The 15,443-nt window shown below is 32.6% G+C and overlaps 1 protein-coding gene across 2 annotated transcripts; it reads left to right on the top strand.

The window, feature by feature from the left end:
• Positions 1-1,089: 1,089 nt before the first annotated feature.
• Positions 1,090-13,415, top strand: LOC142356251 (uncharacterized). 2 transcript variants are annotated; one of them, XM_075408194.1, is made up of 3 exons: positions 1,090-1,274; positions 12,664-12,938; positions 13,220-13,415. In XM_075408194.1, exons 1-3 carry the CDS (start codon positions 1,112-1,114, stop codon positions 13,304-13,306), a joined length of 525 nt encoding a protein of 174 aa, XP_075264309.1. In that variant the 5' UTR covers positions 1,090-1,111; the 3' UTR covers positions 13,307-13,415. The 2 variants fall into 2 exon arrangements, with proteins under 2 accessions (XP_075264309.1, XP_075264310.1); XM_075408195.1 differs by having other exon boundaries at positions 12,664-12,929.
• Positions 13,416-15,443: the final 2,028 nt, after the last annotated feature.

Consider the following 15,443-nt stretch of genomic DNA (forward strand, 5'->3'; position numbering starts at 1 on the left):
TTATGTCAGTATATTCATTAAAACGCGTTTGTGGACAAGATTGACTTAATTCCCTCAAAAATTTCAGTCCAAGAAAATTTAGCGAACTTAGGTGTTTTCCAGGGAACTAATATATATATATATATATATATATATATATATATATATATATATATATATATGTATATGTATATGTATATATATATATATATTATATATATATATATATATATATATAATATATTGCGTGTAAAATCCACTAGCACAAATCGGTCGATAATGCCCACTTTGGAGGTCTCTACTGACCAGTAATGTGGAGATTTAAGTTGAAATGAAGGGAACAGGTTCCAATGAGAAAGATTTAGCCAAGCAGACGACTGAAACGAATTCCTCAATATAAATATGTTGACTAAATAATCATTTGTTTTTCTCATTATTAAAAACCTTAAACAGTATCAGTGTTTTTTTAAATTGTAATTAATAATAAATAGTCAAGATAATTTGAATAGATTGACAAAGCAATACGTTTTTAAATCAATGATCAGACATTTGGTCAACCATGGTCAAATTTCAAGATCTTAAATTGTTAAGCATCTGTCTTCATTTTTTTTGTTGTTGTATCTGGGTATATTTTGGTAGACAGTTTTCGGCTCACGGATAATAGTTCTTAAAAAGCAGTGTCCAATTGTTTTGGCCCGCCCTCAGTTTTCAGCAATTTTGATTTATATACAGCCGTATTTCAAAACTTTTATACGTGTTCTGATTAACAAATAGAGATTTTGTGAAAAATTGCACTAAAACTGATCAAATTGAAAATTAAAGAACGGTTGTTACCTTTTCATAAACATCGAGCGGACATATGTACTTTTGATTTGTAATGATACATTTGTATTATGTCCATAGAAAAGTTGTTTCTTACTGAGCTGCATACCGACCTCACTGCTAGCAAAATCGAGATCTTAAATGAGCACATGAACAAACCTGAACATTATATACAAAACGTATCGCTAATTGAAGAAGGCAGTTCAACAAAAAAGGTGTTCTTTTGAAAATGGATAACATTTGTTGCAAAATTGACAAATAAATTTATGCAATTACCCTTTTGCACATTGTGATGCGTTGAGTGACAAGAATGCAGCGACATCTGAAAGAGAGAACCAAGAGGGTAGTTCGCAAGGACGCCGCCATTATGATGTCGGCTGTCACTCAGACACTTGTTGATGAGATTCTATTCGAGAGTGGAATCAACACCACCAGGAGAAAAGCCAAGATTATTCAACCCAGAGACATATTGTGTTAGTATTTCTCGCAGTTTTACTTGAGCATAATTTTAAATTGTTTCTTGTTCAATACTCCAGACCTTGTATCTGTTCTCTTTAGCCGGGCATAAATTTTTGGATCTTACCCCACGCAATTAATTTTGACCCTACTCCACCGCTAGTACGTTCCCCGTCCCAATTTATTGAGCACGAGCCATTAGAAAGTAAATCACCTTTCACAATTAAGCTTATGGGGTTCAAATAATATTCACCTGATAAGCCGAGGCTTAACAGGATGTGATCCCAACATTTTATTATAGAACAACTTTGGAAAATCATCTCCTTGAATAGCTCATAGTCTCGTTGAAAAAAAATCATCTAAAAAAGAAACATTGTGTTGTTTGGTTTCCTAAATCGATGATAAACCAGCAACCAAAAACAGCAAAGAAAACTGATGACAGAAACATTTAAAGGATATCCCGACCAGGTCATCGTTGTCCTGTATATGGTCGTAAAAAATAAGGAAAATGTATTTTATATTATCGTAACTCATTCAATTGTCAGAACGCATAAAAGCTTCGAAAAATTCAACTTCTAATTAAGCGGCTCAATAAAATTTATAATTAAAACATTTGGGTTTTTTGCAGCTATCTTTTGTTAAAAAAATTCTCGTGTGATCTTTTTAATAACTCAATTATTTGTCTTCTACATTTTGCATCTTGCATTTTCATACACTAAAACTCATGAGTGCATTTATCTTGCTAAATATGGTTTGCCAAAGAAAAGTCTCATGTTAGTCTTGTTGCAGCAATCTGTTTGATCTGATAGTGTTAATTGCTCAGACCGACTTTAATGGGGGAGGAACAATAGACTCAATTGGTTTTCTTTGATCAGTCAAATTTGGCCGATCGATTTAATCATCGTAGAAGGTTTTGAGTGGTATCATTAGAAAAGCCGTCCAACGTAAAATACCTAACTAAAAGATATTTTTGAATTTCGTTTTTTATAATGGAGTTATTTACGTATATAGTTTTTTTAAACATTTGACTGATTTTCGTTGTAGTTTTTCACATTTTTCATTTTCTTAGACAATTTTTTTTGCCAATTTTGCTGGAAAATACGTTGTTAACGATTGGCTTGTTGGATTTTCCTCTAAAAATACGAGGTGTTAATGAACTGTTTGATCAATTTTTTTGGCTAAAGTTTTTGCTAAATTTAAAATTCAACCATTTTTTCCAACAACAATGACACGAAGTAAGATTTTTTTCTCCACTGATAAATTTTTTTGCCTTTAGCACATCTAATGCTGCTGATACAACCTTTGATAACCCCTAGAGGGTTATTTTTCTTGCACTTCCTTTGATAATGCTCTTGAATATAAAATTTCAGGGTTTTTGCTAATTTTTTTTATAGTTGTCCAAATTGAATAATCTTTCCTTTCAAATGTTGACTTTTTTGTCAAATTGTCTTTCTCCGTAATATTGTAAAAATTACGTTTTCCTAATAGATCAAAATTAATAACTAAACTGGTTTGCCCTGATCGTTGTTTTTCACAATCCAGAAACAAACGGGAACGTAATCAAACGATGTCTTTTCAAAAATTATTTTGCGTATTTTTACATTTTCGAGTTTATTATAGAACAGATCGATCTACATCAAGTCATACTAATGACAGCTTCAGTTGGCTCCGTAAATTTGGTCATACCTATCTATTCTTTAGTCGAAAGCTTGTGGTCGTTTTGATTTTCAAAAAGAAACTTGTCGATGAAATAAGCAACGGACTAATGAGCAAAAACAGGACGCATCGTCTTTCTAAAAGATATAAATGTAATAATCTTTGCGGTTTAATAAAAATCTTTAGGCTTTGAAACTACCAGTATTCGCAGAAAACTTTCAATTTCTGGAATCATTGCATTCGTTGAGGTTCTTTTCTGGTCTTGTCATGTTTTTGACAGGGTACATATTTCAATGTTGGCGTCTAAAAAGAAGGCATAATTGAACATACGAAGGTTTTTAAGGTCTAGCAGCTTTTATTGAATTTTAATTCTTTTTTTTGTGTTCATTTGTTGTTTATTTCAAAATCGTTTGAAAAATTTTGGTTAATTGCAGTTCTCAGCAGTTTCTTGTATTTGAAAAAAAAAACCTTTTTTCTGGTTGTTTTTAGCTAAAGTTTTTCAAGATTTTGAAAAAAAAATCAAAAATCATGTAGATATGTTTTTTGATTTTGAATTTTCTTGTTCTTTTTCCGCATGCTGCCTTATCGCATTATTCAGTGGTCATATATCATATTATTGTGGTTCGAGAGAAAACGTAACTGAATATATCTTGTTAATTAAGGATAAGATTATGGTTTTAACGGCTTCAACGTCGTTTTACCGTCAAATAATAATTGAAATTTTGTTTTTCGTCTATATTTGTCCTTTGTTTTTTTAGACGTACGGCATTTTTTGGATAATGACAAGTCTATATGTGTTCATTTGGAGGTATGAATGAGCATAAACTTATTTAAAACTTCAGCTGGTATCCAATGGTTTTCATTATTTGAAAAGATTTGCTTTCTAAAAATTATATTTTTTAACTTTGCACTTTTTTGTTATTTTTTGTCTGGTCGGTAACGAGTCTCATTAAGTAGTAGTCCTTCTTTTTTTCAAAAATCAGAAAGTAATTCATTTTGTTTAGCTCTTATTTGAGTTTTGGTTGTAAATTTTGTTTGCTTTTGTTATTTGATTTTGATGCTTGTCTTGTCTTGTAGTGTTTATGATGGCAAGTCTCATCGGCCCTCTAATGTGGAAATTTTTGCTTTGATTTAAATTGGACGCAATATTTTTTTCATGCACCTTTTTGTTAACAATATTTGAGTTTTTTTAAAGTTTTTGACTCCTCCCAATTTGATAGACAATTAAGTCAAAATTGTGAATGCACGGGGTGGTCGGAAAATTATATACAAATGCACATTACAAAGTCTCCTTGCCTGATTTCTATTCCTATTCCAAAAGTGAATTTTCGGTTTTCTTCAAATTTTGATCAATTCGCGCAAGTGTTCTCATCTTTTCTTTGTTGTTTTGAATCAACATACTTTCATTGATTTTTTAAAGTGTCAACTGGTCTTTTGATCTGTTCAGATATCGTACTCAGCACTTTGTATTGATATGACAGGTTTATATTCGTTTTTATTAGTTTTCACAACATTGTCATCTGCATATAGAATTCATCTTTGTAGTTTCATGGAAAATTAGTAAATGATTTCTTCACATAATGAGACATTCTGTCGGTTTTGGTACGCATTCAAGGAGTTCTTCCGAGTTGACCAAATAACTCTTTGCTCTTGGATCCGTTAGACTTAACTCATTGCTCTTGGATCCGTTAGACTTGTCCTAGAGGAAGACTTTTTGAATTCATAGAAAGCAATTTGAAAAAACTTGTAGTTCACACCGCGTACGTTTCGTTCCTTCTTTTGATGAACTTTCCATCACTTTGTGATAACCCCAGTGATTCTGGAACTTTTATCGTTTAAGATCTGACAAATTTCTGACAAAACCATCTTGCTAATAGCCTGTAAGGGGATGCATCTTCTTATCAGATCTGATAAGACGTTTCTCAGATCTTATACGATAAAAATTCCTCTTATAAGTTCTTACACGATAAAAATTCCTCTTATAAGTTTTTAAACGATAAAAATTCCGTCTTATCAGATCTTACACGATAAAAATTCGGTCTTATCAGATCTTACAAGCTAAAAATTCCGTCTTATCAGATCTTACACGATAAAAATTTCCTCTTATCAGATCTTACACAATAAACATTTGGAAAGCTATGACTCTAAAAGTTCTTGAAGTATGGCATGCTCTTCAAATTGAAGACATTTCAGAGTTGCTTTCAAGCAGTAGCCGAAAAGCTACAGGATGCAACACTTAAGCGTCAGAGCAACAAAGAGAAAAGTATTTTAAACTGTCTTTTAAGACTTTTAAGATATTGCAAAAAGGTTATTCCAGTGGCAAGGGCTTTCTCTGAAGCGCTGATTAACAAACTAGGCTGAAAAAATATTTTCAAAGACCGAAACTATCTTGGATTGCTAAATTTAGTCAAAGTACCCAGTTAACACTCACAATAAAACGGCCGCCAAAACAGAATCAACACTCATTTTTTTGTTTCATAATTGGTTAGATGACCGGTTTTTTAACTTTCATAGGAACTTGACTACGTTATATTGTTATATTGAAATCATTTAAACATGTCTTATCAGATCTTACACGATAAAAGTTCCTTCTTATCAGATCTTATACGATAAAAATTCTGGTTAGAGGAATGTTTATCTTATAAGATGTCTTATCAGATCTTAAACGATACAAATTCTGTTGAGAGGAATGTTTATCTTATAAGATGTCTTATAAGATCTTACACGATAAAAGTTCTGATAAGAGGAATTTTTATCGTGCAAGATCTGCTCAGATCTTACACGATAAAATTTCTTAGTCAGCATCTTATCAGATCCTACACGATAAAAATTCCACAATCACTGGGGAAGTATAAGTTATCTGCCACTAATTAGTCTTCAACTGTTTTCAAACCGAGAGAGACTTATACTATAATTTATTTGTCTTCCACATTTTCTTTGAAAACGAAATCACCTCCAGTCCAAGGCTCACTTTATTCAATCAATATCAGCAACAAAATCCGTCTAACCTTAATAGTTTTTTTCGTTGTTTTTTTCGATGAAATTTTATTCCTAATGTTCTTTCATAGAGTATTGTTACATCTGACCTTCGCACTTGATTTGCTAAATTGAAAATTTTTTCACTTGATTAGATAAATTGAACTAATTTTTGATCGTAAAGCTGATTGCTCAATCGCGTTGTGTTTTGGCAGATATTTTGCTTTTACTGACAGCTTATTTCTTTTGATTATTTTTACTGTTAAAAATTTTTGCGAAAGGGGAAATGCACGATTAAAAGATATTTTAGTATATCGAACGGCCGAATTCTTTGCATCTAGTTTTGTCTTTTGTTGGCAGATCTGGGCTTCTTTCTGTTAAACAGTTAAACGCCAATTCAATTTCTTCTTAGTGAAAACGAGCAAAAGCGCGGAGAGCAGCTATTTGATATCGAATTTTTGAAATTGTTCTAGTTTGTCATTGAAATATAGCTTACCAACAATCCTTAGGAACTATTTCAATTTGTCTTGGTAGCTATGAAAGATTTTGTTTCAGCAGTATTTCTTGAACTTCAGAAATTACGTTTATAAACACGCATTTGTCTTGTTCTAGTTGTGTTCTGTACAAATGAATAAGCCTCCAGTGAAGTTCTACGGTGCTTGACATTATTTCTGTCAGCAGAACAAGACGTTTGGAATCATTGAACAGCACACTAACATAACAAAAAAACACTCACTAATGAAAAGCTGATATCCGGCTATGAATTTTGCTCTCATTCAAGAACTATACCTAACTTGTTACAGTCCGCTCAAAGAATTTGGATTCCATTGGTGCTCTGTTTTTTTGTCAGAAGTGCTCACATATTTTCATACGACATTGAGAATTCAAAACACGATAAACAGGTAAAACATGCTAGATTTTGAGGTATAAATATTGGTAATGCAACTTAAACACAACTAGTTGTGGTGAATTGTGCAGTTTAACAGTTTCTATTTGAACAACAATGCCATTATTTTACCAAATTATCATCGAGCTTGTTAAAAAAACTTTTTTTGTATTAATTGAGTTCAAGTGGTTAATTAAACCTTTTCTATGCTTACTGGGCTCTCCGATAGACTTTAGTAATGCAGTGTTGATTCCGATGACGAATAATCTTTAAGAAATTTTAGCGTGTCGGCAAATCTTAACTTGTTTGCAAATTACAAGTTGTTGACACTGGTGTTGAATTGAAATTTCACGTAAAAATATCTGTTTACTGATAGGTTCTTATCAGTCAACTGGTCAGCTTGTCTGGTCAAGACCTATCAATTTCATCACACAATTTTGTGGATTTCTGGATTGTATTTAGTGACTTGCCCTGCGATGATTGTTTTGTTTTAGTCAGCATCTTATCAGATCCTACACGATAAAAATTCCACAATCACTGGGGAAGTATAAGTTATCTGCCACTAATTAGTCTTCAACTGTTTTCAAACCGAGAGAGACTTATACTATAATTTATTTGTCTTCCACATTTTCTTTGAAAACGAAATCACCTCCAGTCCAAGGCTCACTTTATTCAATCAATATCAGCAACAAAATCCGTCTAACCTTAATAGTTTTTTTTGTTGTTTTTTTCGATGAAATTTTATTCCTAATGTTCTTTCATAGAGTATTGTTACATCTGACCTTCGCACTTGATTTGCTAAATTGAAAATTTTTTCACTTGATTAGATAAATTGAACTAATTTTTGATCGTAAAGCTGATTGCTCAATCGCGTTGTGTTTTGGCAGATATTTTGCTTTTACTGACAGCTTATTTCTTTTGATTATTTTTACTGTTAAAAATTTTTGCGAAAGGGGAAATGCACGATTAAAAGATATTTTAGTATATCGAACGGCCGAATTCTTTGCATCTAGTTTTGTCTTTTGTTGGCAGATCTGGGCTTCTTTCTGTTAAACAGTTAAACGCCAATTCAATTTCTTCTTAGTGAAAACGAGCAAAAGCGCGGAGAGCAGCTATTTGATATCGAATTTTTGAAATTGTTCTAGTTTGTCATTGAAATATAGCTTACCAACAATCCTTAGGAACTATTTCAATTTGTCTTGGTAGCTATGAAAGATTTTGTTTCAGCAGTATTTCTTGAACTTCAGAAATTACGTTTATAAACACGCATTTGTCTTGTTCTAGTTGTGTTCTGTACAAATGAATAAGCCTCCAGTGAAGTTCTACGGTGCTTGACATTATTTCTGTCAGCAGAACGAGACGTTTGGAATCATTGAACAGCACACTAACATAACAAAAAAACACTCACTAATGAAAAGCTGATATCCGGCTATGAATTTTGCTCTCATTCAAGAACTATACCTAACTTGTTACAATCCGCTCAAAGAAATTGGATTCCATTGGTGCTCTGTTTTTTTGTCAGAAGTGCTCACATATTTTCATATGACATTGAGAATTCAAAACACGATAAACAGGTAAAACATGCTAGATTTTGAGGTATAAATATTGGTAATGCAACTTAAACACAACTAGTTGTGGTGAATTGTGCAGTTTAACAGTTTCTATTTGAACAACAATGCCATTATTTTACCAAATTATCATCGAGCTTGTTAAAAAAACTTTTTTTGTATTAATTGAGTTCAAGTGGTTAATTAAACCTTTTCTATGCTTACTGGGCTCTCCGATAGACTTTAGTAATGCAGTGTTGATTCCGATGACGAATAATCTTTAAGAAATTTTAGCGTGTCGGCAAATCTTAACTTGTTTGCAAATTACAAGTTGTTGACACTGGTGTTGAATTGAAATTTCACGTAAAAATATCTGTTTACTGATAGGTTCTTATCAGTCAACTGGTCAGCTTGTCTGGTCAAGACCTATCAATTTCATCACACAATTTTGTGGATTTCTGGATTGTATTTAGTGACTTGCCCTGCGATGATTGTTTTGTTTTAGTCAGCATCTTATCAGATCCTACACGATAAAAATTCCACAATCACTGGGGAAGTATAAGTTATCTGCCACTAATTAGTCTTCAACTGTTTTCAAACCGAGAGAGACTTATACTATAATTTATTTGTCTTCCACATTTTCTTTGAAAACGAAATCACCTCCAGTCCAAGGCTCACTTTATTCAATCAATATCAGCAACAAAATCCGTCTAACCTTAATAGTTTTTTTCGTTGTTTTTTTCGATGAAATTTTATTCCAAATGTTATTTCATAGAGTATTGTTACATCTGACCTTCGCACTTGATTTGCTAAATTGAAAATTTTTTCACTTGATTAGATAAATTGAACTAATTTTTGATCGTAAAGCTGATTGCTCAATCGCGTTGTGTTTCGGCAGATATTTTGCTTTTACTGACAGCTTATTTCTTTTGATTATTTTTACTGTTAAAAATTTTTGCGAAAGGGGAAATGCACGATTAAAAGATATTTTAGTATATCGAACGGCCGAATTCTTTGCATCTAGTTTTGTCTTTTGTTGGCAGATCTGGGCTTCTTTCTGTTAAACAGTTAAACGCCAATTCAATTTCTTCTTAATGAAAACGAGCAAAAGCGCGGAGAGCAGCTATTTGATATCGAATTTTTGAAATTGTTCTAGTTTGTCATTGAAATATAGCTTACCAACAATCCTTAGGAACTATTTCAATTTGTCTTGGTAGCTATGAAAGATTTTGTTTCAGCAGTATTTCTTGAACTTCAGAAATTACGTTTATAAACACGCATTTGTCTTGTTCTAGTTGTGTTCTGTACAAATGAATAAGCCTCCAGTGAAGTTCTACGGTGCTTGACATTATTTCTGTCAGCAGAACAAGACGTTTGGAATCATTGAACAGCACACTAACATAACAAAAAAACACTCACTAATGAAAAGCTGATATCCGGCTATGAATTTTGCTCTCATTCAAGAACTATACCTAACTTGTTACAGTCCGCTCAAAGAATTTGGATTCCATTGGTGCTCTGTTTTTTTGTCAGAAGTGCTCACATATTTTCATACGACATTGAGAATTCAAAACACGATAAACAGGTAAAACATGCTAGATTTTGAGGTATAAATATTGGTAATGCAACTTAAACACAACTAGTTGTGGTGAATTGTGCAGTTTAACAGTTTCTATTTGAACAACAATGCCATTATTTTACCAAATTATCATCGAGCTTGTTAAAAAAACTTTTTTTGTATTAATTGAGTTCAAGTGGTTAATTAAACCTTTTCTATGCTTACTGGGCTCTCCGATAGACTTTAGTAATGCAGTGTTGATTCCGATGACGAATAATCTTTAAGAAATTTTAGCGTGTCGGCAAATCTTAACTTGTTTGCAAATTACAAGTTGTTGACACTGGTGTTGAATTGAAATTTCACGTAAAAATATCTGTTTACTGATAGGTTCTTATCAGTCAACTGGTCAGCTTGTCTGGTCAAGACCTATCAATTTCATCACACAATTTTGTGGATTTCTGGATTGTATTTAGTGACTTGCCCTGCGATGATTGTTTTGTTTTAATTTTTTTTTCGAAAACTTTGAACATATAAGTTTCTAAGAACTTTCAAGAAGCCAAAAAAGTGATCTTCAATGAACATGAAGACTTTTTTGACTGATTCTTTTAATGCGAACCGAAATAAACTATGCGTTCGAATGTTTTGTCAGTGATGTTTTTCTTTCGAATTTGATTTGAATCTAAGACAAATTTATATTTTTTTGAAATTAGTGTTTTTTTTCTGTTTCTTGACTTAAGAATCCTGCTTCGGTTTTTCAAAACAAATCACTAAAGTGTAGTCGATGTAGTTACCCAACTTTTAGACAATCAATAATAAAAAACTTTCGAAGATTGTTGTCAAATCCGTTGTTAGTCTCCATTATAAAGTTAATCAGCTATCGAAGAAGCGTTCAATTTGAACCTTAGTTAGCATGGCAAACAAGTTAGCATGGCTTCTCCATTGTTTGCCTTTATGGCGTGACTTTACCATTCTATTGATGTTTAGATTGAGAGCAGCGTGTAATGAATCCATAATATTAGTAACAATCTTTTATGCAAAAATGAACTTTTGCAGTGACTTCTAATTTCAATCATCAAAACGTATCACATATCATTTTGATAAAAAATGATTTCTCCTGAAAAAAATAGGTTTTTTATTTTTGGTTTCCTTGTTTTCTCTAACATCGAAAAATTCTTCAATACTTTTTCATGAGTTGGATGTTTCTAGTAATCTTGAAACAGTGCAATTTGTTTTGAAGCTTCTGCAATACACTTAATCACTTTTATCAAGCTAAACTGAAAGTGAGAAGCATCAGCAAGTTTCTCTGCGTCTGTCTTTTTTGTATCTACGCATTATAAACTGATAGAACTTAATTGGCAAAGTATTTGTTGGTAATTTTTATTTTTTAGAGGTTGATTTTTATCTATTTGATCTGCTAGCTTAGATTATTAGTTGAAGGTGAATGCGAAACCTTAGATATCAGATCATATTGACCAGGTATTTACTACTTCTGCTTTTAAATGTTTTATTTAAAATTTTTTGTAATTACTGATAGAGGATCTCTGTAATTTTCTGGAAACTGTATTGATTTGGATAAAAGCAGCATGGGTCAGGTTGTTATAAGATTGTACACAAAGTCTTATCCAGTATGACCAATTAAAGCAAAGTTTCTTGAAATTGACTGCTGAATGGTATAAAATCAGTATTAGAAATCGGGGTTCCGTAAAAAGTTGCTTTGAATAGTGGCTTATACGTTTTTAACTTCTATGAGACTGAGTTTTTTTATAGGTGCTTGCGTTGAAAATGGTAAACTTTTGTAAGATTTGAAGTTTTTGGCGTAGTCAGAGGATGCGAGTGCTTTTCAGCAAAAAAAGGATTTTTGGGTTTTAACCGGAACTCTTCTTTCAATGTTTTTAGGCGAAACCACGACCTGCTAGTTACAAAAAATTCTCACTTTCACTAAATCCTAGAATAAAGTTGAACTCATGCAACCAGTCCTACTAATTTCACTGAGCTGCAACATTCACAAGAAAATAATAAAATGCGTTTGAGTGAATAATTATGACATAGCCGGCAATTTGCCGGAAAACAACCGCCCTTGACCCGCTTCACGCATATCGTAAATGAAACAGAAAAAAGATAAAAAATGGCAAAAAAAACTTTAAATGTCAAAAAGTGTTGACACTTGATGTGTAGTTGCAGTTAGATTCTATAATTTTACTTAATTCAGCTTTTAAGCCTATTAATGTTTTAACCTATTAATTTTAAGCCTATTAATGTTAATGTTTGTGAAAAGAAATCAAAGATTGTAAAACATAGCCGGAAGAATTCCAAAAGCGACTCGAAGACTTCGTTGCCAAAAAAACCAGCCTTTCGAATGCCAAGTGTCTGGTGGTTATAGGCATCAAAGAACACGAGCCAATATCTTAATTGGGGTGTAATATCTTAATAATTATTATCTTCAAATCTTCATATTCAAATGACCACTTTCTCTCTTTTCCACTCTTCGAATTTTTTTCACCAAAACAAAAATTTTTCAAACTTAAACTTTTTTCACTCCCGGAACTTCCAGTTTTCTTGCTCGCTCACTCATAAAAAACAGAAAACCATGACACTTCTTCGAGTCGTAATAAATATATGGCACCATTACTCTCCTCTTCGAGTTTTAAAAAGGAGAGCGCCTAACTATTAGCCGTAGAGAGACTGATGGCGGCTATTAAAAGCAAAAATATCAGATAACTTTCGCAAAATCAGCACTGATGAAACCAAAAAACAGTAGTTCCCGATAGTCTACTTTTTTTCAGTTGCTCTGAACAACAATGAAGATCTTGCCATCATCCGATCCAAACTGAAGCCAATGCTGGCAGGTGCAGGTATCATTCCGACAGAAGACATGTTCAATTTAGGGACAAAACCAGGAAGTCCAAAATCCCTGGTGCCACCAAGTGAGGGTGGTAATAATGAAGTTTTTAAGCAGTTCAGTACTGTGCCACCTAGGCCAGCTAGCGACGACGACGACGAGAGCGATGGCGAGGAAGAAGATGATGAAATACATCAGCAACCACCTCCAGTTAAAAATGTTAACATCATAGGATATTTTATAGAAAAATAGGGTTAAGTTGAGAAACTATTATTGTAGACAAGAATCAATAGATTATATGTTATTTGAAAGTCGTAAAATAACCAACTCGGTGAAAATGTCTACAAATTTTTTCTAACGTAATTAGAAGCGTGCTTTTTAGTGGGCATTAGAGTTTGCAGTTGTCATAGAAAAATATGGAATATATACAAAAAGTTATGTAATCTTGCCCGTCTATACAAGGATTCTTTAAATGAAAAATGATAACTTTCGTGTTTTAGTCCAGAGGAGCTGCAGGCCGGAAAAAGCAATTATTAATGAGAAAATACAACCCGAATTTGTCAACAATACATGAAGCATCCGACTAGGCTCTACAGATAGGCTTTACAGAGCACCTTCAACAGAACTATAGTCATTGTGAAGGCTGCACATATTAGCATTTGAGTTAAATTTTAATTAATATATTCTTCACAAATGCTTCAATGCTGCTCTCACTTGATTAGAAGCCGGCGCACCTCAATACGCTGTCATTAAAGTAAAGTGGGGGTAACGTCGGTGCATGTTACTGTAAAATTCGCCTACGCCTGAATTATGTAAATATCTCAAATGTGACATTATAAACACACGAAAAAATTTAAGATAAATTTACCTTAACGGAGTTAGGGTAAACTATTGTTAAGTTAAAGTTAAGGTACAACTAACCTTCACTTTACCTTAACTTGAGTTAAGGTAAAATTTCAACTCAACCCGGTTAAGGTAAAATTACATTAAATTACGTGAACTTTTTTGAAAATCTGCAGTACAAAGCTGTGTGTTTTTTTTAATTAAAATAACAAGAAAAATTGTCGACCTTTGCTTAACAAAAACAAACAAGCCTCTAAAAATTCTCTTGGAGTCGTAAAAATAGAAGAAATAGACAAATTCTGACCCTTATTTTGAAAGATCTTGCATCATTCTTGCAAATGGCGCTTGCAAGGACATTACAAATTCCTGCAAACTAGGCATCGGAAAGAGTTAGACAGAAAAATTTTGGATTTTACGACTGATTAAATTGAGGGTAATTTTCTTTTACGAGTTCAGCCCATTGACAGAAGATCTCGGTTCAAAGCAAAAACTGTATATCAACTTAACCGTAGATAGCGTATTAGAAATTCTCGTTTCAGGAAAAAAGTAAATGATCGCTTTATAATTCATTCTGTCAACAAATGAAAGCTGGGCGTTTACCTCAAAAAGTCCAAAAAGAGACTCCAGTGCTTTCCAATTTTGTTATAAAATGTTTTACATAATTTTTCTCTCTTGAATTATGTCGTTTCACTGATGCTAGTCACATTGAGTTATAAACATGGCTCACATACAATTAAATACTTCTAATGGTAGCACAAAAGTTGATGTTATACGTAGCGATAAATGAACGTTTTTTCCAATTAAATGAGTGAACGGTATTGCTTTCCCGTTGAATAGTAACTGTTTGAAATATATTTTTTAATGCCGCACTAACAATTCAAATTTTTGAAGGAAGGTTGGAGATAGAGAATTGTCCGAATATTAAACAATTGCCACTTTTGAGCAGTTTAGACACGACAAGGCCTCCTGGAACATTTAGAGCAAAACTAAAAGTTTTTGAAAACAATCTGATGTACCGTAGGCATACAAATACTGTCCCCCTGAAATGCTCAATTAAAGCACTTTAAAACATCCCAATTTTATTTCTTTAGAGATCAAAACAGTGTTTTCATTATTTTCATTGAAAACAGAGTTTTTTGTTTTGGTCTAAAAACTCACTTTTTAAGGTGAAAATTGTAAATGGTCACTTTTGTTAGCCTTCCCCTTCTCTTAAAAGTTCTTCCACAACAGAAAGCACTCCTACTGAAGGTAATACGCAGATAGAAATGAAAGACTAGGTTCCAAAAATCTCTTCCTCCTGAACCAATTTTTGTCTCGTGCCTAAACAAAAATGTTTTTACCAACTTTACCACAGATAACGTATTTGAAAAATTGTTTCAAGACAAAATAATAACTGAAATTTTTAGTGATTCGTTTTTCCAAAGTAAATTTTAATAGTCTGGACAGCTTTACAAAAGGTGGAGAAAAAGCCTCCAGTGCTTTCCAGTTTTTGATATATAATGTTTCATACAATTTTCTTTCTTGAATTAGGATTTTTCACTGATTCCTGTCACATTGACTGGTAAATATGACTCATATACCATAAAAAACATTTAACAAGAGTAAATTGAACAGTATCATATGTCTAGGAGACCCAAATAGTAACTGTTTCTGAAAATTTTTATGTTTAACCCACTAAAAATTCATAATGGAGGGGGAAGGTTGGAAGTACACAATTGTGCATGAACTAAAAAATTGCGACTATTTAACCGTTTAAGCACGTTAAGTCCTCCTGGAACATTTAGATCATTACTAACGATTGTTGAGAACAAACTCATTTACGGTACACATAAAAATACCGTCCCTCTAAAAATTAATTTGCTAAACTGATATTTTTCAGAG

This window comes from Convolutriloba macropyga, unplaced genomic scaffold (assembly GCF_964194025.1).
Source record: "Convolutriloba macropyga unplaced genomic scaffold, txConMacr16.3 SCAFFOLD_5287, whole genome shotgun sequence".
Lineage (NCBI taxonomy): Eukaryota > Metazoa > Xenacoelomorpha > Acoela > Convolutidae > Convolutriloba > Convolutriloba macropyga.